This window comes from Gorilla gorilla, chromosome 7 (genome assembly GCF_029281585.2).
Source record: "Gorilla gorilla gorilla isolate KB3781 chromosome 7, NHGRI_mGorGor1-v2.1_pri, whole genome shotgun sequence".
Lineage (NCBI taxonomy): Eukaryota > Metazoa > Chordata > Mammalia > Primates > Hominidae > Gorilla > Gorilla gorilla.
Window position 1 is genome coordinate 41,537,678 of NC_073231.2, and position 24,907 is coordinate 41,562,584.

General features: G+C 37.3%; 1 protein-coding gene and 1 long non-coding RNA gene across 4 annotated transcripts in view; one reads left to right on the forward strand and one right to left on the reverse strand.

The window, feature by feature from the left end:
- The window catches only part of LOC129524340 (uncharacterized), a 136,940-nt gene extending 117,328 nt beyond the window's left edge, over window positions 1–19,612 (reverse strand). Inside the window, exon 1 of one of the 2 annotated variants that reach the window (XR_010134961.1) lies at window positions 18,389–19,473. This is a non-coding gene — a long non-coding RNA (uncharacterized lncRNA). Of the gene's footprint in view, window positions 1–18,388 lie in introns of both variants that reach the window. The other variant, XR_010134960.1, reaches the window with a different exon arrangement.
- IL7 (interleukin 7) overlaps window positions 18,543–24,907 on the forward strand; it is a 73,728-nt gene continuing 67,363 nt past the window's right edge. The window contains exon 1 of one of the 2 annotated variants that reach the window (XM_019032740.4): window positions 18,543–19,171. In XM_019032740.4, the coding sequence (XP_018888285.1) occupies window positions 19,162–19,171 (10 nt within the window). In that variant the 5' untranslated portion in view covers window positions 18,543–19,161. The remainder of the gene's footprint in view (window positions 19,172–24,907) is intronic. The other variant, XM_019032741.4, reaches the window with a different exon arrangement.

Genomic DNA, 24,907 nt, shown 5'->3' on the forward strand with positions numbered 1-24,907 from the left:
CTATTTGGTGTAATATCAGTATGGATATTTTATAGAAACTTTATTTTTAAGTATTTGTTATTAATAAGTTATTAATATTTTCAATTAAAAAAGATAGAATTATTAGTTTAAATTAAGTAAAAAAGCTAAACTATTAATTAAAATACAATTGGAAACATGAATGCAAACTCATAACTTTTCTAGCTATAGCCACAGAAATGGCCCAGAAATGTTTAACATTTCTAGTGCCCAGGTTGTAGTTGCTAATACAATAATCCACTAAAAAAAACTGAGAGTTCCAATGCAATTAACATTTAGGGGACAATTTTCTAAATTTAACCATTTGGATATTAAAGAATTTATTAAAATATAAATGTGGACATCATTGAAAACCAACCTTGTTGCAGAACGATATGTATAGTATGTCATTTGGGTTAAAATTACATATGTATTAGAATGGACCTATGTATATATGTCCACACTGCTAATAAATACATGAAAGGCAGGACTCTCCTTGAGGGCTTTGCCCCTGCAGCAAACTTCCACCTGGACATCCAGGTATTTCCATACATCCTCTGAAATCTAGGTGGAGGTTCCCAAACCTCAATTCTTGACTTCTGTGTACCTGCAGGCTTGACATCACATGGAAGCTGCCAAGGCTTGGGGCTTGCACCCTCTGAAGCGATGGCCTGAATTATAACTTGGCCCCTTTTAGCCATGGCTGATGCAGCTGGGATTCAGGGCACCAAGTCTCTAGGCTGCACATAACAGGGGGGGCCCTAAGCCCTTGAAAGCATTTTTTCCTCTTAGACCCCAAGGCCTGTGATAGAAGGGGCTGCTGAGAAGGTCTCTGATATGCCCTGGAGACATTTTCCCCATTGTCTTGGTGATTAACATTCTTGGCTTCTGTTACTTATGTAAATTTCTGCAGCTGTCTTAAATTTCTCCCCAGAAAATGGGTTTCTCTTTTCTGTTGCATTGTCAGGCAAATTTTCCAAACTTTTACGCTCTACTTCCTCTTGAATGCTTTGCCACTCAGAAATTTCTTCTGCTGGATACCCTAAATCTTCTCTCTCAAGTTCAAAGTTCCACAGATCTCTAGGGCAGGGACAAAATGTCACCAGTCTCTTTGCTAAAGCATAACAAGAGTCAGCTTTGCTCCAGTTCCCAACAAGTTCCTCATCTTCATCTGAGACCACCTCAGTCTGGACTTCATTGTCAATATCACTATCATCATTTTGGTCAAAGCCATTCAACAAGTCTTTAGGAAGTTCCAAACTTTCCCACATCTTTCTGTCTTCTTATGAGCCCTCCAAACTGTTCCAACCTCTGACTGCTACCCACTTCAAAAGTCAATTCCATATTTTTGGGTATCTTTACAGCAGCACCCCACTCTACCAGTACCAACTTATTGTATTAGTTCATTCTCGCACTGCTAATAAAGACATACCCAAGACAGGGTAATTTATGAAGGAAAGAAGTTTAATTGAGTCAGAGTTCAGCATGGCTGGAGAGGTCTCAGGACACTTATAATTGTGGTGGAAGGGGAAGCAAACAAATCCTTCTTCACACAGCAGCAGGAAGGAGAAGAATCAGTGCCCAGCGAAGGGGGAAGCTCCTTATAAACCCACAAAATCTTGTGAGAACTCACTATCACAAGAACAGAATGAGGGAAACTGTCCCCACGATTCAATTATCTCCACCTGGTCCCTCCCACAACATGCGGGGATTATGGGAATTAAAATTCAAGATGAGATTTGGGTGGGGACACAGCCAAACCATATCAGGTGCATTCAAGGAACAGAAATAACTATGAAGACAATTTAAACTTCCCTTATAAGTTATATTGTTTGGTGTAATATCAGTACTGATATTTCATAAGAACTTTATTTATAAGAATCTATTATTAATAAGTAATTAAATCAATCTTTTCAATGAAAGTGAAAAGAGCAAAGTTATTAATTTAAATAAAGTAAAAAACTAAACTATTTATTAAAATACAATTGGAAACATGAATACAAACTCATAACTTTTCTAGCTATAACCACAGAAATGGCCCAGAAACAGATCTCCAATGCAAGTAACATTTTGGGAGCAATTTTGGAAATTTAACCATTTGAATATTAGATAAAGAACTTATTGAAATATAAATTGGAGATCATTGACAGAAAACAACCATGTTGCAGAACAATATGCTCTCATTAGGGTTGAAAAAATATATATACACTCGTACATCACTAAATGACAGCTATTTGTTCTAACAAATGCATCATTAGACAATTTTGTAATTGTGCAATCACAGAGTGTCCTAAAACAAACCTAGATTGTAGAGCCTACTACACATCTAGGATATAAAGCATATCCTATTGCTCCTAGGCTACAAACTTGTTCAACATTTTACTGTACTAAATACTGTAAGCAGTTGTAACACACTGGTAAGTATTTGTGTATCTAAATATAAAAAAAAGTACAGTCAAAATACAGTGTTATAATCTTATGAGATGACTGTCATATATGTGGTCTGTCATTCACCGAAATACTGTTATGTGGTATCATACTGCACATAAACATTTATGTGTGCAGAGAGCAATTATGTAGTAGGGTATTAACAGCATGATTGTCACAAATTATATGAAGTTTTACTTTTTAAAATTTTAATTCCATTTATTAAACATTTATGTTTTGAATGTTTCTGTTTTATAATTTTTAAATGGCTATTTAAGTGGCAACATCAAAAACAACTAGGCAACTAGTTCATTGGTGATTTCAGACACGGTATACAGAAGTCAGGGTGCAGTGGAGTGGAGAATAATAGGAGCAGAAACAGTAAGTGTAAAACTATGCAGAATGAGCCCAGTATGTAAGAACAGAAAGAGAAAGGAAAGTAACTGAAAGCAGACAGCTCGAAGTTTCCAGGCAGGCACTTGCCTTAGGGCTCTAGTGCTGGCTTTGCTCTCTCCAGAAGGCACTTCTTATTCGCATCCACCATCCACATGGCTCACTCACTCACGTTTTTCACATCTTTACTCAAAACTTAGTTTCCCACTAAGGCCTATTTAAAATCTTAACACTCTTCCTCCACACTTCACACACAAATTCCCTACCCTGATTCTACTTTTTCTCCATAGAACTTAATAACTATCTAGCATTTTATACAATTGATACTTTATTATGTATTGTGTAGCTCTTTCACTAATAGGTAAACTCAGTTTCAAAGATATTATTTTTGTCTTTTGGACACTGATGTATCTTGAGTACCTAGAACAGTGTATGGCACATAAGATTACTTGATAACTGTGTGCTGAATTAAAAGAAAAGTTATTTCGGATTGGAGAGACTTGAGCACATTTATAAGCTGAACTTTACTATTTCCAGAAAGAAGCATGAGCCTGATCAATGAAGTGCAGGACAACAGAAGAAATCCTTATGAGATTTCCTTTGATTCTTCAGACAGTATATATAGTACATTTACAGTAGTAAACAGATAAAACCTGTTCGGGAAATCTTATAGGCCAGTAAAGAGTAAAACTGATTACCATTATGTGTCTTTGCCATTTGGCCTTTATTTGTTTTTCTTTTCTTTTCTTTTCTTTTTTCAAGAAGGAGTCTTGCTTTGTTGCCCAGGCTAGAGTGCAGTGGTGCAATCTTGGCTCATTGCAACCTCCACCTCATGGGTTCAAGCAATTCTCCTGCCTCAGCCTCCTGAGTACCTGGGATTAGAGGTGTATGCCACCACACCGGCTAATTTTTTGTATTTTTAGTAGAGATGGAGTTTCACCATGTCGGTCAGGGTGGTCTCAAACTCCTGACCTTGTGATCCGCCCACCTCAGCCTCCCAAAGTGCTGGGATTACAGGCGTGATCCAGTGCACCCAGCCTGTCCTTTATTTCCAGTAATGAAAGATGCACACTGCTAGAACAAATAGCTATGCAAAAATTTTGATGGTGCTTTTTCAGAGAAAGAAACTCATTGTCTGGACAATAATGTTTGGGAAACACACAATGTTTGAACCTCTACTTATTATCATGATAATCAAAATTCCAGTTAATTCCATTTCCTGATATAGTATATTGAAATAGCTGCATTAAATTAGCTGGGCGTGGTGGCGGGCGCCTGTAGTCCCAGCTACTTAGGAGGCTGAGGCAGGAGAATGGCGTGAACCTGGGAGGTGCAGCTTGCGGTGAGCCGAGATCGCACCACGGCACTCCAGCCTGGGCGACAGAGCAAGACTCTGTCTCAAAAAAAAAAAAAAAAAAAAAAAAAAATAGCTGCACCAAAACAATGGGAAAGTACTGAAAGAGAACTTCCAAAGAAGTGTACTTGCAAGAAAAGTTTTGTGATAGAATTCAATTATTTCCTTTTGCAGTTTCATATTCAATAAAGATGTTACAGGATGAAGAAAAGAAGAAGTTGTATTAATTCAAATTCAGGCCAAGAAAACAAATATTTATTAAGGATATTAAGGGCCTAAAAAGACTCATAAAAAATTTAACGTCATAAAGAAGACAGTAGTTTTAGTCAAGATTAAAACAACAACAAACAGGAAATTGCCCAGCTTGGTATCTCCTGATCTTTTCTAGAGTTAACCCTTGGAGTTTTCCTTGGATTTTTTTCTTTTCTTTCTTTTTTTTTTTGGGGGGGGCCTTTTAATACTGATCCATGTGGCTGTTGAAAGTCTTCCATTTTATTGTTTTATGTTTTGGGGATTTGTTTGCTTTTGGATTTTATTTTTAAATCACTGATTTAAAGCTGGTAATTATTGGAGAATGACTGCAAAAATCTCTAGTCTCAACCATTGGCTTATTCTTAAATGATCAATACACCTGAACATACAATATTTTTGTTCTTGTTTTGTTTCTCAGTTAGACCTCATTGTAGGTTATAAGACCATTCAAATAAAGGGAAAACTACATGTATTGAAAAGCTTAAAAATAAAACTCAAATAGCTTAATATAGACAGATATATTTATGTTTGATAAATAGCCCTAATTTCGGCCAAGTGCAGTGGCTCACACCTGTAATCTCAACTCTTTGGGAGGCCGAGGCAGGTGGATTACCTGAGGCCAGGAGTTTGAGACCAGCCTGGCCAACATGGTGAAATTCCATCTCTACTAAAAATACAACAACAACAACAACAAACAGGCCGGCGTGGTGGCAGATGCCTGTAATCCCAGCTACTTGGGAGGCTGAAGCAGGAGAACCGCTTGAACCCAGGAGGCGGAGGCTGCAGTGAGCCTAGATAGCGCCACCATACTCCAGCCTGGCCAAGAAGAGTGAAACTCTGCCAAAAAGAAAAAAAAAAAAGCCCTAGTTTCATGAAATTTATTTTAGAATAGGAAAGTTATAAAAGTTTCTATTAGTTTAGAGATAGAATCAAAGTGATCTCATTTATCTAATTTAGATAAAAATGTAAAGGTCTCAGAGAATGAAAATAATTCAGAATATCATTTAGAAATGAGGAAAATAACAGAAAATATAAAATTTTACATTATGCTGATTAAAGCAATGTATTACCAAGGAAGATCAGAAAAAAAAAAAAACTATTTGGTTACAAAAAATAGAGGGAAGACAAATATCTCTTTCTCTCTTCTGTAACTGGGACAGACTTATTTTCTTGCCCTTGGAAAGGAGAACCCCAGGTTCATCAGACTTTGGACTCAGAGACTGAGAGTCCAGTACCAGTGGCCCCAAGGTTCTCAAGCTTGTGGTCTTGTACTGATAGGTACACACCATTAGTTTCCCTGGTTGTGAGGCTTTCAGACTTGGACTAAGCCATACTACTGGCTTTCCTGGTTCTCTAGCTTGCAAACAGATGGTCTATTGTGGAACTTCTTAGCCTCTACAATCGCATTCTTCTGCTGATTTTCCATTTAAAGGATGGCTTTGTAATTATTCATAATGTATCCAGATAGGGAACAAAATGGCAGAGTAGAACTCTCCAGTGATAATCCCTCTGCAGAAACATCAATTTGGATAACTCTTCACATAGGAACATACTTTCATAAGAGCCGGGGAAGCAAGGTGAGAGATCATAGTTCCTGATAGTGGCACAATAATAGGAAAAGATGCATTGAAGAGGGTAAGAAGAGCAGTTTTGGATTGTTTGCATCACCCCTCCCCCAAACCCAGGCAGCACAGCATGTAGGGAGATATTGTACACTTGGAGGAAACAGAGGGAAGTGAGCACAGGATTCTGCCTTGGACCCCAACACTGGGCCCACCACAGTAAATCAAGCACTTGGGAGAACCCCATGGGTCCCATATTCCAGACTTGTACCCCTGAAATTAACTTATAGGCCTGCCTTCCCTCATAACCAGTGGGACCACACAGGCTAAGTCTTCAGTCTTACATGGCAAATTCAATCTCTATCCCACACCACTGAGCTGATGTCAGGAGACCCAGGATCCAGACAGCCCTCTGTAGCAGGCAGGCCTCAATGGCCCTGGACTTCCAGCTCATTCCAGCATTGTGCCTGTCATAGCAGGCTCCAGTTTTCTGGCAGTGCCATGTCAGCCACAGCTGCACTGGAATTCTGGTCTACTCCAGCACTGCAGTGGCCTCATCTGCCCCAGGCTTCTAGCCCACCCCAGTGCTGCACCAACGACAGTGGACCCCAAACTTCTGGAAACAGCAAGCTAGTCACAATTTCCCCAACTTCTGGCATACATCAGTGCTATGCTTATCACAGGGCTTTCCAAGAAAAAAAAAAAAAAAAGTCTATAAAGAATAAGATGAGTACCTACTTTAAATACACAGACTTCAATACACAACCACAAAGATCACAAACAATCAATGAAATATATCAATAAAGAGACAAAATAAGGTACCAGTAATAGATGCTAAATAAATAGATGCTAAATAAATTATTTTTCAGGTGTATTAACTACCTGAAAAATAATTCAAAATAACAATTTTAAGGAAGCTTGGAGTACTTTAGGAAAATTCAGAAACACAATTCAATGAAATGAGGAAAACAATGTGACCAAAATGAAAAATTTGGTAGAAAAATGGAAGTAATAAAAAAACCAAACAGAAATTCTGGAGCTGAAAATACAATGAAAGAAATAAAAAATGCACTTGAGAGCATGAACAGCAGAATGATCAGGTAAAGAAAAGGATCTTTGAACTCAAAATTAGGTTATTTGAAAATATACCATCAGAGAATAAATAAATAAGTAAATAAATAAAGCTTAAAGCATTTATGGAATAGTCTCAAAAGAACATTACATGTTCAAGGCATTAGACTTCAAGAAGGAAAAGAGAAAAATAAAGAGGCAGAAATCTTACTTAAAGAAATAGCAGCAGGACATTTTCCAAACCTGAACATAGTTGTAAATATCTAGACATGGCAAGATCAAAGGTCTCCAATCATATTAAATGCGAATAAGACTACCCCAACATATATGGCAAAACTATGAAAAATCAGTGACAAAGAGAGGATTTGGGAAGCAGCAAAAGAAAATAAACAAATAATATATAAGAAGTTTCAATAGAGCTAACAGCAGACTTCTCAGCTAAAACTTTACAAAAGCCAGTAGAAAGTGGGATGATTTATACAAAGGAAAAAAAAAAAAAGCCTGCTACACAGTTGTCAACCAAAAATACTGCACCTAGCAAAGTTGTCCAGAAATACAAGCATTATAAAGACCTTCTTCCCAGATGAACAAAAGCTGAAGGTGCTCATCACCACCAGAACTGTCTTATAAGAAATGCTAAAGAGAGTTTTTCAGTCTGAAAGAAAAGAATGCTGATATGTAACACAAAAACATCTGAAAGTATAAAACTCATGGGAAAAAGTACACAAATGGAGAATACTTTAATATTGTAAAAATGGTGTGGAAATTATTTATATCTTTAGGATGAAGGTTAAAAGATAACACTATTAAAAATAATAGCTAAAATAATTTGTTAAGGGATATGCAATATGAAAAGATGCAAATCGCAACACAAAAAGTTAAAATGTGGAGGGAGAAATGGGGTAAAATCATAGAGGTTTTTTGGTTTTCTTGTTCTTTTTTTTATTTTAATCAGTTTAAAATAACCTGTTATAAATACAAAAAGTTTTTGGTAACCCTCATGGTAATCACAAAGCAAAAACCTGTAAGTAGAAACAGACACACACACACACACACACAAACACACATATGCACACACAAGCAAGGGGTCAAAATATGTTGCTAGAGAAAATCATTTAGCCACAAAAGAAGACAGCAAGGAAGGAAGAAAGAACAAAAGAACTACAAAACAACTAGAAAACGGCAATGTCTTTACTTATTAATAATTGTGTTGATTAAATTATCCAATAAAAAGATATGGAGTGACTGAATGCATAAAAAAAGACTCAACTATTTTGTGTCTACAAGATCACTTCACCTAAAAGCAAACAGATGCAAAAAGACATCGCATGGAAATGGAAGCCAAAAGAGAGCAGGAGTAGCTATACCTCTATCAAATAAAAATAAACCTTAAGTAAAATACTGTAGAAAGAGACAAAGAAGGTCATTATATTAATGACTCTTCTTTACATAGGTCATTATATAAATGACCTCTTTAGTAAAAAGAGACAAAAAAGCATCATTATATGATGGCATTTTCAGTAAGAAGATATAACAACTGTAAGTACATATGCACCCAATATCAGAGCACCTAAATATATAAAGCAAATATTAGTAGATCTTAAGGTAGATACAGACTGCAATACAATAATAATAAGGACATCCCACTTTCAGCAACAGAGAGATCATCCACATAGAAAATTAATTAGGAATAATCAGAGTTAACCAATATACTGTAGATCAAATGGACCTATCAAACATATACATAACATTCCATCCAACAGCTGTAAAACACACATTCTTCTCAACTACACATAGAATATTCTTCAGGATATATGATGTGTTAGGCCAGAAAACAAGTCGTAACACAGTTTAAAATATTAAAATTGTATCAAGTTTATTTTCTCACTACAATGGCATAAAACTAGAAATCAGTAACAAAAGGAGCTTTGGAAAATTCACAAACACATGCAAATTAAGCAACATGCTCCTGGACGACAAATGGGTCAATGAAAAAATTAAAAGACATATTAAAAATGTCTTGACACAAATGTAAATGAAAACACATCATACCAAAACCTATGGAATAAAGCAAAAGCAGTTTTAAGAGAGAAGTTTATAGCAATAAAACATAAGATCTCCAATACATACCCTAACACTGTCTCTCAAGGAACCAGAAAAGAAGAACAAACTAAGCCCAAAGTTAGGAGAAGGAAGAAAACAACAAAGAGTAGAACAAAAGTAAATGAAATATAGACTAGAAAAAATAAACAAAGAGGGATTTTTTTGAATAGGCAAACAAAATTGATACCTTTAAGAGAGTAAGAAAAAAAAAGAAGACTCAAATAAAATCCAAAATAAAAAAGAAGAGACATTGCAACCAATAAAACAAGAATACAAAGGATCATACAAGGCTATTAGGAACAATTGCACATTAACAAATTGGATAACCTAGAAAAAATGGATAAATTCCTTGATGCATACCTCCTTCCAAGATTATCGATTATCAAGAAGTTGAAAATCTTAGCAGATCAAAAACAGGTAAGGAGATTGAATCGGCAATAAAGAAGCCTCCCATCAAATAAAAACCCAGGACTGGGTGGCATCATTGCTGAATTCTATCAAACATTCAAAGAAGAACTAATACCAATTCTTTTCAAACTGTTCTAGAAAACGAGGAGGATGGAATACTTCCAAATTCATTTTATGAGGCTAGCATTACACTGATACCAAAACCAGACGAAGACACTACAAAAAGAGAAAACTACAGGCAAATATCCCTGATGAACATAGATGCAAAAAATCCTCAACAAAATACCAGCAAACCAAATTCAATAGTACATTTTAAAAAGTCATTCACCAAGATCTCATAGGATTCAGCCCAGGGATGCAAGGATGGTACAACATTCATAAATCAATAATTGTGGTACATCACATTAATAGAATTAAAGGCAAGAACCATATGATCATTTCAATAGATGCAGAAAAAGTGACAAAATGCAACATCCATTAAAAACATAGGTATAAAATGAATGTACCTCAATACATTAAAGCCATATATGGCAAAACCACAGCTAGCATTATACTTAGTGGGGAAAACTTGAAAGGTTTTTCTCTAAATCTAGAACATGACTAGGACGCTTATTCTTGTCACGTCCATTTAATACAGGACTGGAGGTCCTAGCCAGAATAATTAGGCAAAAGAAAGAAATGAAAGGATCCAAACTGGAAAGAAAGGAGTCAAATTTTCTGTTTGCAAATGACATGGTCTTATATGCAGAAACTATACACATATAATATATTAGAACTAATAAATTCAGCAAAGTTGCAGGATATGAAATCAACATACAAAAATCATTATTATTTTTATACACTAACAGCAAACAATCTAAAAAAATCAAGAAAAGAATCCCATTTACAATAGCTACAAAAGGAATTAAATACTCAGGATTAAATTTAATCAAGGGGATGAAAGATAGTTACACTGAAAACTACAAAACATTGATGAAATAAATTGAGGAAGACACAAATAAGTGGGAATATATTGAATCCTTACGGGTTGGAAGAACTAACATTGTTAAAATATCAACACTACTAAAAACAATCTGCACATACAACGCAATCTCTGTCAAGTCACTAATGACACTCTACAGAAATACAAAAAGAAATTCTAAAATTTGTATGAAACTGCAAAGGACCACAAAGAGCAAAAGCCATCTTGAGCAAAGAGAGCAAAGCAAGAGGCATCACACTCTCTGACTTCAAAATATGCTACAAAGCTGTAGTAATCAAAACCCATCATGGTATTGGCATAAAAACAGAATGTATACCAATGGAACAAAATAGAAACCCCAGGCAAAAATCCACATATTTATAACCAACTAATTTTTGACAAAGGAGCCAAGAACACACAACAGGGAAAAGACAATCTCTTCAATAAATGATTTCAGGAAAATTATATATCCAAATGCAGAAGACTGAAATTAGATTCTTATCTCAGATTATATACCAAAATTAACTCAAAATGGATTAAAGATTTAAATGTAAGACATGAAACTATGAAACTACTAGAAGAAAACATAGGAGAAAACCTCCATGACATGGACCTGGTCAATGACTTTTTGGATATGACTCCAAAAACACAGGCTACAAAAGCAAAAATTGAAAAATAGGACTACATCAAACTAAAAACCTTCTGCACAGACAACAAAACAATCAACAGAGAGAGGAGACACCTACAGAATGGAAGAAAATATTTGTAAATGATAGATCTGTTAAGAGGTTAATATCCAAAATATATAAGGAATGCAAACAATGCAATAGTAAGTAACAGAATAACTTGATTTAAAAATGGGCAAAGGATCTGAACAGACATTCCTCAAAGAAGACATACAAATGATCAACAGATATATGAAAAAAACGTTTAACATCACTAATCATTGGGGCAATTCAAACTAAAACCACAATGAGGCATCACCTAACTCCTGTTAGAATGGTCATTATGAAAAAGTCATACAATGATAACTTTAGCTAGGATGTGAATTAAAGGCAACATTTGAACACTGTTGGTAGGAATGTAAATTAATACAGCCATTATGGAAACTGGTGTGAAAGTTTCTCAACAAAATAAAAATAGAACTACCATATGACCCCGTAATCCCACTACTTGGTATACATCCAAAGGAAATGAAATCAGTATTTCAAATAGATATCTGCAGTCTTGTGTTTATAGCATCATTATTCACAATGGCCAATATGTAGAATTAAAATGTCCATCAGTGGATGAATGAATAAAGAAAATATGTTGTATATACACAATGGAATACTATCCAGCCACAAAAAGAATGTGATTCTGTGGTTTGCAATAAAATTGATGATCCTGGAGGACATTATGTTAAGTGACATAAGCCAGGCATAGAAGGACAAATACTGCCTGATCTTATTAATTCATACATAGAATCTAAAAAAGCTGATCTCTTAGAAATAAAGAGAAGAACCATGGTTACCAGGGGCTGGAGTGGTTGTAGGGGAAGTTGAGGAGATGTTGGTCAAAGGATAGAGAATTTCAGTTAGACAGAATAAATAAGTTCAAGAGATCTACTGTACAATACGGTGATACAGTTAATAACAATATATTGTATTCTTGAAAAATGCTGAGAGTGAAGGTAAGTGTTCTTATCACAAAAATGATAGGTATGTGAGGTAGTGCATATGGTAACTAGATTATTCATTTCACAATTTATATATACTTGAAAACAGACAATTTTATCGGTCAATGTAAAAATTAAATTAAAAACATTAAATGAGAAAGACATAATTGAAAAACATTTTAGTAAAACATAGTGGAGAATTGTTGGAAAAAGAAACAAGGAAATGAAAGCATACAGCCGACATTTAATAAAATGTTACTCAAGAAATAGATGACACACTGCTCCATGGTTTGAAGAAGAAATCATTGGCACATGAAACTTCATGGCTTAGTGTTTTCGTCTCTTAAAAATTTCAATTTGTGTGCTTTTCTCATTGAAATATATATGTCATTGCCAGATAACATATTAAATTATTTGGAGAAAACATGGTAGTTCCAGGCTTGTAGGATGCCAGTTAATTGACACGTTATTGACATAGAAAAATGACTGATACCCCAGAAACTCAGGGACATACACTATATTTCTAGATTATGATGTCATTACTGTTGCAATAAACCTAATCATTTTACATTGTATATGAGTTAATGGATGTACTAAGAGTCCAATAATAGTCTAAGGCAAAGACAAACCTGGCTTGAACCAAACCTGGCTTGCATCAAACCTGGCTTGCCTGAAGGAAAGGTAGATTGGATTAATTTCTAATCTAACAATAAAAGGATTTCAACAAGACAACCTTCCATATTAGGAAGACTTCCATATTAGGAAAAGAAGTATAAAATCTATATTAAATATTAGAAGGCTTCCATATTAGACAGCCTTCCATATTAGGAAAAGAAGTCTAAATCTATATTAAATATTAAAATTTTAACAAGCTTATCACAACTTTAGATATATCAATATCCATCAGTAGTTGGTTTTGTAACATTCTTGGATGTGAACACAAGTTCGCTCAGATATGGTTCTGTGTAATAACAGCGAGTCAAGACTTGTGCAGTCTGATGTCTCCCTTTTCCACAAGTCATACATGGGTAGAATTTGTAAACTGAAACATATTCTGTTGACTACAGAGAATTCCAGGTTGAAAAAGATAGTAACTGCTCTCCAAGAGCTCATAAGAACAAGTTGACATCTTCATATAGTAACTGGATCATATAAAGGGAATCTATCCAGTGATTTAAACAAAATATGTTTACATTTTTTTTCAGTTTGCATGAAGAAATTTGTTGTAGGTGTATTCTTTTCTAATTAATCTTCTATAAAGGCTGTGGTTAAAAGCATAGTCCCTCCAAAATCTAGTACAATCATGCACTGTATAACAAAGAACTGCCTGCAGGACAGTGGTCTAAGATTACAATGGAGCTGAAAAATGCCTGTCACCTAGTGACATTGTAGCCATTGTAACAACTTAGCACAACCAATTACTCATGTGTTTGTGGTGATGCTGGCATAAAGAAACCTACTGCACTGCCAGTCCTATAAAAGTATACCACATGCAGTACTGTACAGCACCCAATACCTGATAATAAACAATTATGTTATTGGTTTATGTTTTTACTATACTTTTATCATTATTTTAGATTGTACTCCTTCTACTTATTAAAAATAAAGTTAACTGTAAAACAGACTGGGGCAGCTCCTTCAAGAGGTATTCCAGGAGAAGGCATTGCTATCATAGGAAATGACAGCTCCATGCATGTTATTGTCCCTGAACACCTTCCAGTGGGACAAGATGTGGAGATGGAAGACAGTGATGATGATCCTGATCCCGTGTAGGCCTAAGCTAATGTGTGTGCTTGTGTCTTAGTTTCTAACAAAAAAGTTTAAAAAGTAAGAAAAAAGCATATAGAATAAGGATATAAAGAAAGAAAATATTTTCAACAGCTGTACAATGTGTTTGTGTTTTAAGCTAAATGTTATGACAAGAGTCAAAAAGTTGGAAAAAAAATAAAAGTTTATAAAGTAAAAATAGTTAGAGTAAGCAAAGGTTAATTTATCATTTCTCGGAATATATTGTTAAATGATGCAAGACTGTATATAAAAGAAAGCCCTGATTGCCAACAATGCAACATTAGCATTGGATAATGCAAATCTATGTAAAAGCTACAGTGGCCCTCTCTGAAAGGCGATTTGGGAAATATTAGACTTCTTTCTTAGACAAGCCAATACTCAATCCAGAATTAGATGAGTGCCGATGGGAACATTTCAGTAAGGAACATAAATTTAGACCCCAGATAGAGAGTGGATTCTGATTGTTTAGAATTATAGAATTTTGGGACTGAAATTAAAGAGGAGGGAGAAATGGAGAGAAAATAAGAAAAAAAATCAACAGAGTATCTTGGGTTTCTTGGCTCCATGCTTTCCCCGTTCTGCAGAACCTAATTTTATCAATTAATACATAAATGTGCTCAAGTGTTTCTAATAATTGAAAATAAAAACTTCCATGCCTTTCAAATCATTACCCTATCCCTTTTATTATTACCAAACATTTTGTAGAAGTTATATTCTCTTACTTTATTTCTTTCTTCTTTCAACCCCTGCAAGCTAGTATATTATTTGCATCTACACTGTTCTTCTCAAACTGTTGCCATGAGGATCATGGACAATCTCTGCTCTGCCAAATTTAATAGACACACTTGTCAGTCTCTATCTTATTCAACCTCTTTGTGACATTTGGAAATACTGGCTACTTACTCTATCTTGAAATTCTATTTTCCGTTGCCTTCTGAGACACTGACTTCTGACTTTCCCACTTTGCTGCCTACTATGTATTCGTCTGTTTTGTTGATGGGCACCCCTTTCTCCAGCTACTTTTTAGGGTTGCTCATGCCTCAAGATTCCTGCTAGCATTAGTTCTCTCTTCTGTCCTCTAACATGCAGGTTGAGTAATTGCATTCATTTCCATGGCTCTGGCCATCACTGATATGCTAACATACCCATCTCCAGCAAAGTTCTGACAGTCTGACATGGCCATTTTGATTCAGCCTTCAAAATAAACCCTTCTTCATTTTCTCACTTGTAATGCTCAAAACTGACAGTCTCGTCCTATTCCTGGGCTTCATCCATGGAATCAAATAAGTTTTATTGTTGAACTCTAGTAAGTCTGCCAGAAACAAATAGTTCACATGTTTAACAGTTGACAGTTTTAGAAAACAATAGAATTTCCAATTTATTTTATGAAACTAGCATAACTGGACAAAACTAGCCCAATATCAGTTGAATATAAAATGAAAAATAAACATAACCCAATTATGACTATAACTAAAATTCTAGGTTAAATATTACCAATTTGAACACTGCATTATGTTAAATTTATGGTTTATTTAGGAATTCAGCAAAAAAACTATGACCATGTAAATAGACGCTCATTAGTCATTTGGTAAAATTTAAATTTTATCAAATTACAGGTCATCCTCTCATAGCTGCTTGTTTATTGGACAGATAAATTAACCTTTATCGATCCTCATTTAACTATGAAAACGGGCCTATACTACTTTAAACTTCTGATTCAAATAATATATCATGTCTCTCTTTTAATAATATTTTTCATCTTTGAAATTAGATATTTAACATCTGTTTTTCCCACCAAACTGAAATCACCTCAAAGACATACACTGCTATCCACGATGTGTAACTTAACATGTGTGAGTGTACATGACCGTTATAGAATTTTGAAACCCAGGGCAAAATGAAAATAAGAGTCCCTTTATCTAAAAATGAGGAATTTCAACACAGTGACAGCAGAGCATCAAATGAAGTACAAGGCCCTGTGCAATTACACAGATCATATATCCATAATGTTGGCTGTGTGGCGCTGTGTGTGTGTTTTAAATATGTTGAATATTATTACTGGAACGTTAAATAAAAAGAACTTCATACTACCCATAGATAGAATGATAGATAGAATTCATATCACAGACTACAAAAAGTAGTCATATTAAGTTGGGTAAAAATAGTTCAGATATTAATCAAAAAATATTTTCTGGTTTACAATAATTGACTATTCTGACTGAAGACTGTAGAACATTAAAAGATATTGGTTAATGTTCAATAATTTTCTTTTTAAATTGACATCATATAATTTTATTTGAACTTCTTCTATTACATTATATTGATCATTCTGAGAATGTCTTCTCTTTTAACATTTATTTACCATAATTCATAAAATGTATTTACTATTTTGTTCCCTTAAAGGCTTTTTCTGTCCAGTTCATTGAGTCTATGAGCAAACATAATAGTAACCATTCCATTTCTTTAATCATAAAACATTAGCATTTTAAAAATTTATAAAACATTTTATCCTTGTCCATCTATCTTATAAAAAATAATATTCAGTTTATCAAAATATCAAAAGCTAATTTAAGACTTCATTTTGGATTTTTTCTAAATGGTATTAATTATCTCACAGACAGAAAAAAAAATCATTACTTGATGTGGTTAGAATGTGCCCATTTCATACAACCCTAACAATTCCCAAAGCTTTATGAATATTCTCTTCAGAAAGATTCTTTATAGTTGGGGGCAGAATCCAGTGTAACATTTACATTGCCTCTCCTGCAGCTCTGAATAACTTCCTTTCATGCTTCCCAAAAGTTCAGATATGTACAACCCTTATTCTGCCTGGATTTATGGTGATTGTGATAAAAGGAAGACGGATTTCCTTTTGTGCAAAGTATTGATGGATGCTCTTTTACTTTGTTCCTGGAAAGTTAAAAAAAGAAAAAGGTGCAGGCTATAAACAATTACATACTTCAATGCTGCTGTCAGGGATTTAAAATAAATAAATAAATAAATAAATAAATAAATCCCCAACCTAGGCGTGTTTCATTATAGAAATCATTTTTAAAACTCACTCCAGTGTCATGTCTGTCCTCCTCCCCACCTCCCACTCTAGGTTCCAGTCAAATGGAAATATGTGGCTTTTCTCACTCCATTCTGTCTCTCTTTTCCATTTGCTTACCCCCTTCGCTTCCTCTTTCATTCTATTTCCTTCTGCTTTCATGAACTTTCTCTTTCACACATATTCACTCATGCATTCCCACTCACCTGTTCTCTCTTACTCTGTCACCCCGCAGTACTTACTGAATGCCAGCCATGGGCTAGAGACCATAGTAAGTGGACGCTGGGCAGGAAGAGAAAGGCCATTGTGGCTGGAGGATAGTGACGTGGTACCACGAAACGTCAGAGAGGGCAGTGGGGCCCAGATCACCAGGGCACTGAGGGCCTGGTACCCAGTGGGAAGTGACCAGAGGGTGGGGCACAAAATAGAATCAGATATCCTGCTGCTCTGAGAAGAATGAAGGGGTTGTGGGCAAAAGTGAAAGCTGGAAGATCCCTTAGACAGTCTCTATAGTCACCTTAGGGTTAATTTTGGAGGTGGAGCAGACAGGACTTGTCTATGGATTTGATGTGGGAAGTGAGACGAAAAAAGGAATCAGAGACCTAAGTTTCAGGCTTGAGCAACTCTGTTCTCCCTTGTTCATTGCCATCCTTTTTTTCCCTTTCTCCTTCCCTCCTCTTCCTTGTTCACGCTATAGCAGAATGTGACATACTCCTTACCAGCCCCAAGTTCATTCCTCTTCAAGTGTCAATTTAGAAGTCACAGACTCCAGGAACCTTTCCTGAAGTCCCCACACTGGGGCAAAGCCACACACGTGCTGTCATCTCCCTCCCGGCATCAGTGTGCACATTATTACTTTATTCACAGGAGTTCCAAGCAGGAGTTTCTACAGCCCAAATGCAGCAAGTCTGTGTCTAAGCTCAGTTAGCTAAGTGAAATTTGGAAAGTTACTTAAGGAAGTCTCAGTCCCCACATCTGTGAAGTGCAGATAAGAAAATGGTCTACCTCACACAAAGTTTTGCATGAGATGATATACATAAAATGCTTAGCACAAAACTGGCAGAGAGCAAATGCTAGATAAATGATAGTCGTTATTATTATCGCTGTTGTTACTGGTTTACATTATCCACCTTCATCTAAGCAGGGTTTCTGCAGAATAGCAGAAACCAAACTAATGTAGCAAATAAGCTACATAATTCAAGCCCAGGAAAAAGTTAACATTTCAGTGGCATGCATTCAAGATGAATTGTTTGATTCATTAGCCAATTCAGATAAATGTGCACGTGGAAGTCATAGTTAAATATTATCGTCAGTTTCCACGTTCCGCGTTTAATTTGGGGTTTGATTTTCCAAATACAACACTTACCAGATTAGGTGGACCCACAGGATTATTTTTCCTTGAGGTCTCACCTGAGCAGGTGCATGTACAGCAGACGGAGCAGAAAGAGACTGATTAGAGAGGTTGGAGTGGTAGAGGGCGTGACCCTCTTAATCATTCTTCACTTCCCTTTTTAAAAGACGACTTGGCATCGTCCACCACATCCGCGGCAACGCCTCCTTGGTATCGTCCGCTTCCAATAACCCAGCTTGCGTCCTGCACACTTGTGGCTTCCGTGCACACATTAACAACTCATGGTTCTAGCTCCCAGAAGCCAAGCGTTGCCAAGGCGTTGAGAGGTCATCTGGAAAGTCTTTTACCCAGAATCGCTTTGATTCAGGCCAGCTGGTTTTTCCTGCGGTGATTCGGAAATTCGCGCCCTCCTCTGGTCCTCATCCAGGTGCGCGGGAAGCAGGTGCCCAGGAGAGAGGGGATAATGAAGATTCCATGCTGATGATCCCAAAGATTGAACCTGCAGACCAAGCGCAAAGTAGAAACTGAAAGTACACTGCTGGCGGATCCTACGGAAGTTATGGAAAAGGCAAAGCGCAGAGCCACGCCGTGGTGTGTGCCGCCCCCCCTGGGATGGATGAAACTGCAGTCGCGGCGTGGGTAAGAGGAGCCAGCTGCAGAGATCACCCTGCCCAACACAGACTCGGCAACTCCGCGGAAGACCAGGGTCCTGGGAGTGACTATGGGCGGTGAGAGCTTGCTCCTGCTCCAGTTGCGGTCATCATGACTACGCCCGCCTCCCGCAGACCATGTTCCATGGTAAGCGCTCTTCTCCCTTGCGCACAAGTTCGCGCGCCCGACGCGCCGGGGCAATCCCGGACGCGCTGGGGGCCCCTGCGCCTAGGCAAGTCCGGGAATAGCCCGGCCTTGCACTTTGGACCTGCGGAGAGCACTGGCTCTCCCACGGGCAGCCACCAGCCGCGCCTGAGTATCCTGGCACATAGCCACTTGAACCTGGGGCGGCTGCTGCCCCTGGCAGGCTGCGAGTAGCAGTCCCCAACGCCTGCTTTCTGTCCGCAGACGGAACGCTGCAGCCTCCGCGCCGCTCAGCGGTGGCAGCCCACAGCCGGTCTCAGAAGCAGCCAAAGGCTCTCTGTCTGGCGCCCTTCCCGTGCTCCTGGCCGCCCCAAGTTACTCACGCAGGCGGCCCGGGTTCGGCGAGTAGCTGGGCTCTTGCAGCTCAGAACTCCCTAGAGAAGTGAAAGCGAAGCTCCCACGGGACGCGCTTTTAAACCCTAGGGGAACAGGTCTCCGGAAAACCCCATTTTTCCCCCTGAGTAAGGCTGGGAGTTTCCGACAAGGGCTGTACCTTGCGCCTATTGCTGGGAAACCAGTCCTGGGGCTGGCGCTGAGAAAGCCCAGCTTCTGGTTTTTTTGTTTTTGTTTTTGTTGTTATTTTTTCCTACGGGCGCTTCTTGATGGAGGCAGAATGAAATAGGCGTGACTCTAACTTCTAGACCAGTGTTGAGACCTAATATATCTTATTTGTGCAGAATACGGATTTAGAATGGACGGGGACAGAATTCAGGAGGGTTGGATTCGGATGGCAGTCATGTATGACCAATGAAAGAGCCAAAAAACTTACTGGAATTAAAAAAGAGGAAAAAGGATTGTGAGGGGGAAAAGATCTGCTTAGGAAAATTGGAATGCTTTACAGTAAGTACTTCCTCAAGCAAGAAGACAGCTGGGGGGAGGGTGCGGGAATAGGAAACTGACTGCTCTTTCTTTTGATGACTACTCCGTTAGATCAAGACTTCTTTCCACTCTCGTGGGTAAAGAATCAAGAATTGACACAACCAAGGAGTGCCAGCTCAGTAACAAAACAAAGATAGAGAGAGCGGAAAGAATAGCCAACGTAATTATGGAGGACTTCTAAGGAATGTCCTCCCGGAGCTTAATACAAAACTAAAAATTGAGCACAACCCTATTTTCCTTGCAATGCCCATAGTTCTCCTGCAGTTTCTTCTTCTGGATCACCCTTGGTTCTAATCCTTGCAACACCTCTGCTCTAAAGTAGAAAGGTAAACCGAGAAAAGGAAGCTAGCGTGTGCATTTTTCAGAAAAAGCCTTTACTTCCTGAAGTACAGTTATATGAATCATGGGCTATAAGTTTTCATTAGCAGACAAAATATTAAAATTCTAGTAATAATGATTATAATGCATGGCTTCCTGAAGTTTGTTTCAAGAGATTTCACTAGAAGCTTGTTCCATCAAGAGTGCACATAATGTTACTCTTTACCCTTTGTCTTTGCTATTTCTTTTGAGAGTTGAAGTAGTTGAGGATCTACTATGTGGTCTCCAACTGTCTTATCTGGTTTGGGTAATTTCATCATATTTGAGGACCAAAAAGTTGAATAGCAATAAAAACAGACTCTACTCGGGAGGCTGAGGCAGGAGGATTGCTTGAGCCTGGAAGTCAAGGCTGCCATGAGCCATGATCTTACCACTGTCCTCCAGCCTAGGCAACAGAGTGATGCCCTGTCTCAAAAAATAATGATAGAGAACTAATATTAGAAACCCTGAACAAGTATAAGGGAGAATTACAAACTGCATCACGTTAGTGTTTGAATATTTTTTTAAAAAATGGAAAAGGCCATTTCATAGAACGAACTTACATGTCATATTCACACTCATCTATGTGACTTTTTTTTCTGCTTTTAACCCTGACACATAACCTACTGTAATAAGAACAAATATTTAGTCTCTTTTTCTGAAATAAGAGCATATGATGCAGTTTCACAGTTTGGCCAGGAAGTACCTTAGTGAGGTTCATGCACAGGAAGATGGGTTTTTGTGCAATCCCCTTGACTACACATATATGGTTATTTTTTTAAGGAAGCAATGTAGTTCAGTGCCTAAAAGCTGAGGTTCTAGACTCTTCAACGTGACAGACTTGGATTTGAATTCCATATCTATATTATATACAGGAATTTTCTGACTAGGCATGGTGGCTCAAGCCTGTAATCCCAACACTTGGGGAGGCTGAGGTGGGCAGATCACCTTAGGTCAGGAGTTTGAGACCAGGCTGGCCAACATGGTGAAACCTCGTCTCAACTAAAAATACAAAAAAATTTGCCAGGTGTTGTGGCGGGCACCTATAATCCCAGCTACTCAGGAGGCTGAGGGAGGAGAATCACTTGAACCAGGGAGGCTGAGGTTGCAGTGAGCCGTGATCGCACCATTGCACTCCAGCCTAGATGATAGAATGAGACTCCATATCAAAAAAAAAAAAAAAGAGAGAAAAATACAAAAGGAATTTTCCTACATGACTGTCTTTGTGCCCCAGATTCTCCATCTATAAATGTGAATAACTTGTAGTACTTACCTACTTCTTCATGAAGTGGTTATGGAATTAAATTATCAGTGAAAATAGGTCTATGCAATGGACATTCAGTAAACACTGGTTTTAAAGACTGATAAAGACTGGAGTTGATGGATTGTAGAAAACTATTTATGTTAACTTTGACCCCCATAACTTAAGCAGCTGAGGATTGAATGTATTATTTGGCTTACGTTAAAAACCAACAAAAATTTTTAGACAGACCTCCTTCTGGTTTAACCAAATTCCCTACTGAAAACAAATTCTCCAATTTCAGCCTCTTCAGGGGAAGTAAGGGCAATCCCACAAGCCACGCTTGACTTGCATTATTCCTATGGTTTATCTTTTCGGTAACCTAATGAAAAGTTCAGGATGGTGGGGAGTGGGTGTGACAACAATGCCAAAAGCACTCTCAAACCAGCCAATCTTAATGTGTTACTCTCTATGTGATGTAGGAGAAAGGTCTTCAATTATGGACCAAACTACCAAGCTACATCATTAATGGGAGAGCTGGGAACCTATGAGATGTGGGACCAAGGCCCTAGGTATGTTTGCAGCATTGTCCGTGAGGCAATTTCAGATCTAAAGAGTTTCTGCATTTGGAGGACCAGGTAGATTCTTAGAATAAGGTGTCTGCAAGATGAAAAAGATCATTTAGTCTGAAGTTTTCATTTTAGAAATCAGGTAAGTGACCTTAAGAGATGCTGTGTCATTTACACAGTCACACAAACCATTGTCTTGGCAAGTCAAAAGTCTCAAGTTTTGACTTGACTACTCAGCCTAGGCTCAGTAGATCATGGCTCACGGCCATGGCTCACGGTAAGATCATGGCTCACGGCAGCCTTGACTTCCAGGCTCAAGCAATCCTCCTGCCTCAGCCTCCCGAGTAGAGTCTGTTTTTATTGCTATTCAACTTTTTGGTCCTCAAATATGATGAAATTACCCAAACCAGATAAGACAGTTGGAGACCACATAGTAGATCCTCAACTACTTCAACTCTCAAAAGAAATGGCAAAGACAAAGGGTAAAGAGTAACATTATGTGCACTCTTGATGGAACAAGCTTCTAGTGAAATCTCTTGAAACAAACTTCAGGAAGCCATGCATTATAATCATTATTATGAGAATTTTAATTCCAAAACCTCTGTGCTTTACATTGCCATAGTCTGTCTGGGGCTAATTATTCAATGACAACAATGGCAACAGAAAACACTCTTAACAGGCAAGGCAAATTATGTTTTAAAATTGAGAAAGTACGTGTAATATACAAAAAGACTGAATTTTCCAGCAACCCTCATTGGAAAGAATGCACAAAATGCCATCCAGTGAATAAATAGGTTGATTTAAATTTGAGGAGCACTTAACTACTGAAAATTGAGGTGAAGAAGACAGCTAGTGCTCATAGCAAGTAAAACAACCTCACGTATTAAAACAAAAGGTGGACCTTTGGAATAATATGTATGATAATGGTAAAAGTATCCCTTTCACTCTAGCATTTAATTATTTTATTATATTCTCCTTTAAGCTCATTTCAAGTTATATGTTATATAATTTTTCCTCTATCATCTACTCCTCCCGAAGTATACCTTTTGGACACCTGTAAGATGACAGAGAAAATAAAAAGTATGATTTCATACAATCTATACAAATCTGATTACAAGGTCAGAATCTGGTGAATAATTAGCAATTGATCATCCAAATGTCCATCAACAGAGGTTTGGATAAAGAAAATGTGGTATGGCCGGGCTTGTAATTACAGCTTGTAATTCTGACACTTAAGGAGGCTGAGGCAGGAAGGTTGCTTGAGCCCAGGAGTTCAAGACCAGCCTGTACAAAAGAGTAAGAGCCGTCTGCTAAAAACAAATTTTAAAAAATTAGCTGGGCATGGTGGGGCACCCTGTAGTCCTAGCTATTCAGAACGCTGAGGTAGGAGGATTGCTTGAACCTAGGAATTTGAGGCTTCGGTGAGCTATGATCATGCCACTGCACTCCAGCCTGGGCAGCAGAGTGAAACCCTGTCTCAAAAAGAGAGGGGGAAAAAAAGAAAATGTTGTATATGTATACCATGGAATACTACTCAGCCGTAAGAGTTAAGTCATCTTTTGCAGCAAAATGGATGAAACTTGAGGCCATTATCTAAGTGAAATGACTCAGAAAGTCAAATACTGCATGTTCTTACTTATAACTGGGAGCTAAACAGTGGTACAGATGGACATACAGAGTGGAATAATAGGCATTGGAGACTCCGAAAGGTGGGAGAGTAGGAGGGGGATAAGGACTGAAAAATTACCTATTGGGTACCATGTTCACTATTCAGGTGATAGATACACTAAAGCCCAGACTTCACCACTGTACAGTATATTAAATATGTATTAGTAAGAAATCTGCTCTGGTCCCCCTTAAACCTATGAGTGTACATTTTTTTAATTGCCAAAATATTTTTTTTAATTAGCAATTGATCACTGAGGATCTTTAGGTTGAAGGAACAGGAGTAGAAGAGAGAGGCAAAACTTCATTCAGAAGACAAATGTGATTACATGTTATCAATAGATTATGGCCATTTCTAATCGAATCCTGGTAAAGCAACAAATTCAGGTTAGCATCCAAACCTGGCACCTACTATGTATGTGTTACAGAAAGACTAACTTGCAGAACTTTTTGGATATTTATAAATCATATATATATATATATATATATGAGATTTTATATATAAAGTTCCTGACACATGGTAGGTACTCAACTAAAGGTAACTAGCATCATCATCATTATCTGTCTCCTAAGTTAATTCATGATCATCATGCATATAGGCACTTAGTGGCAGAGTTATGAATATATTTGTATAAATAAAATTATCAATTTTTGTTTCTCTTACTATGTTGTCACATATGCAGATGAGAAGTTAGATTTATGTTTGTTTTCATAATTGCTACCCAGACAGTTTTCTCTGTTTGTAACAACATGGGTCACTTGATTTATTGGGAGGTGTTATTGATTGTTTTATATGACAGATCATGATATAATAGATGACAATGTTACTGGAAACTTTATGATATCCCTAACAGTCTTCAGGCTGTCACAATATTAGTTCCTTGGGTTTGAAGGAGTGTTGCTTCTACTCTTAATCAGAGAAGGCACACAAGTGAAATATCTTGCATTCAAGTACAATTGAAGTTCATT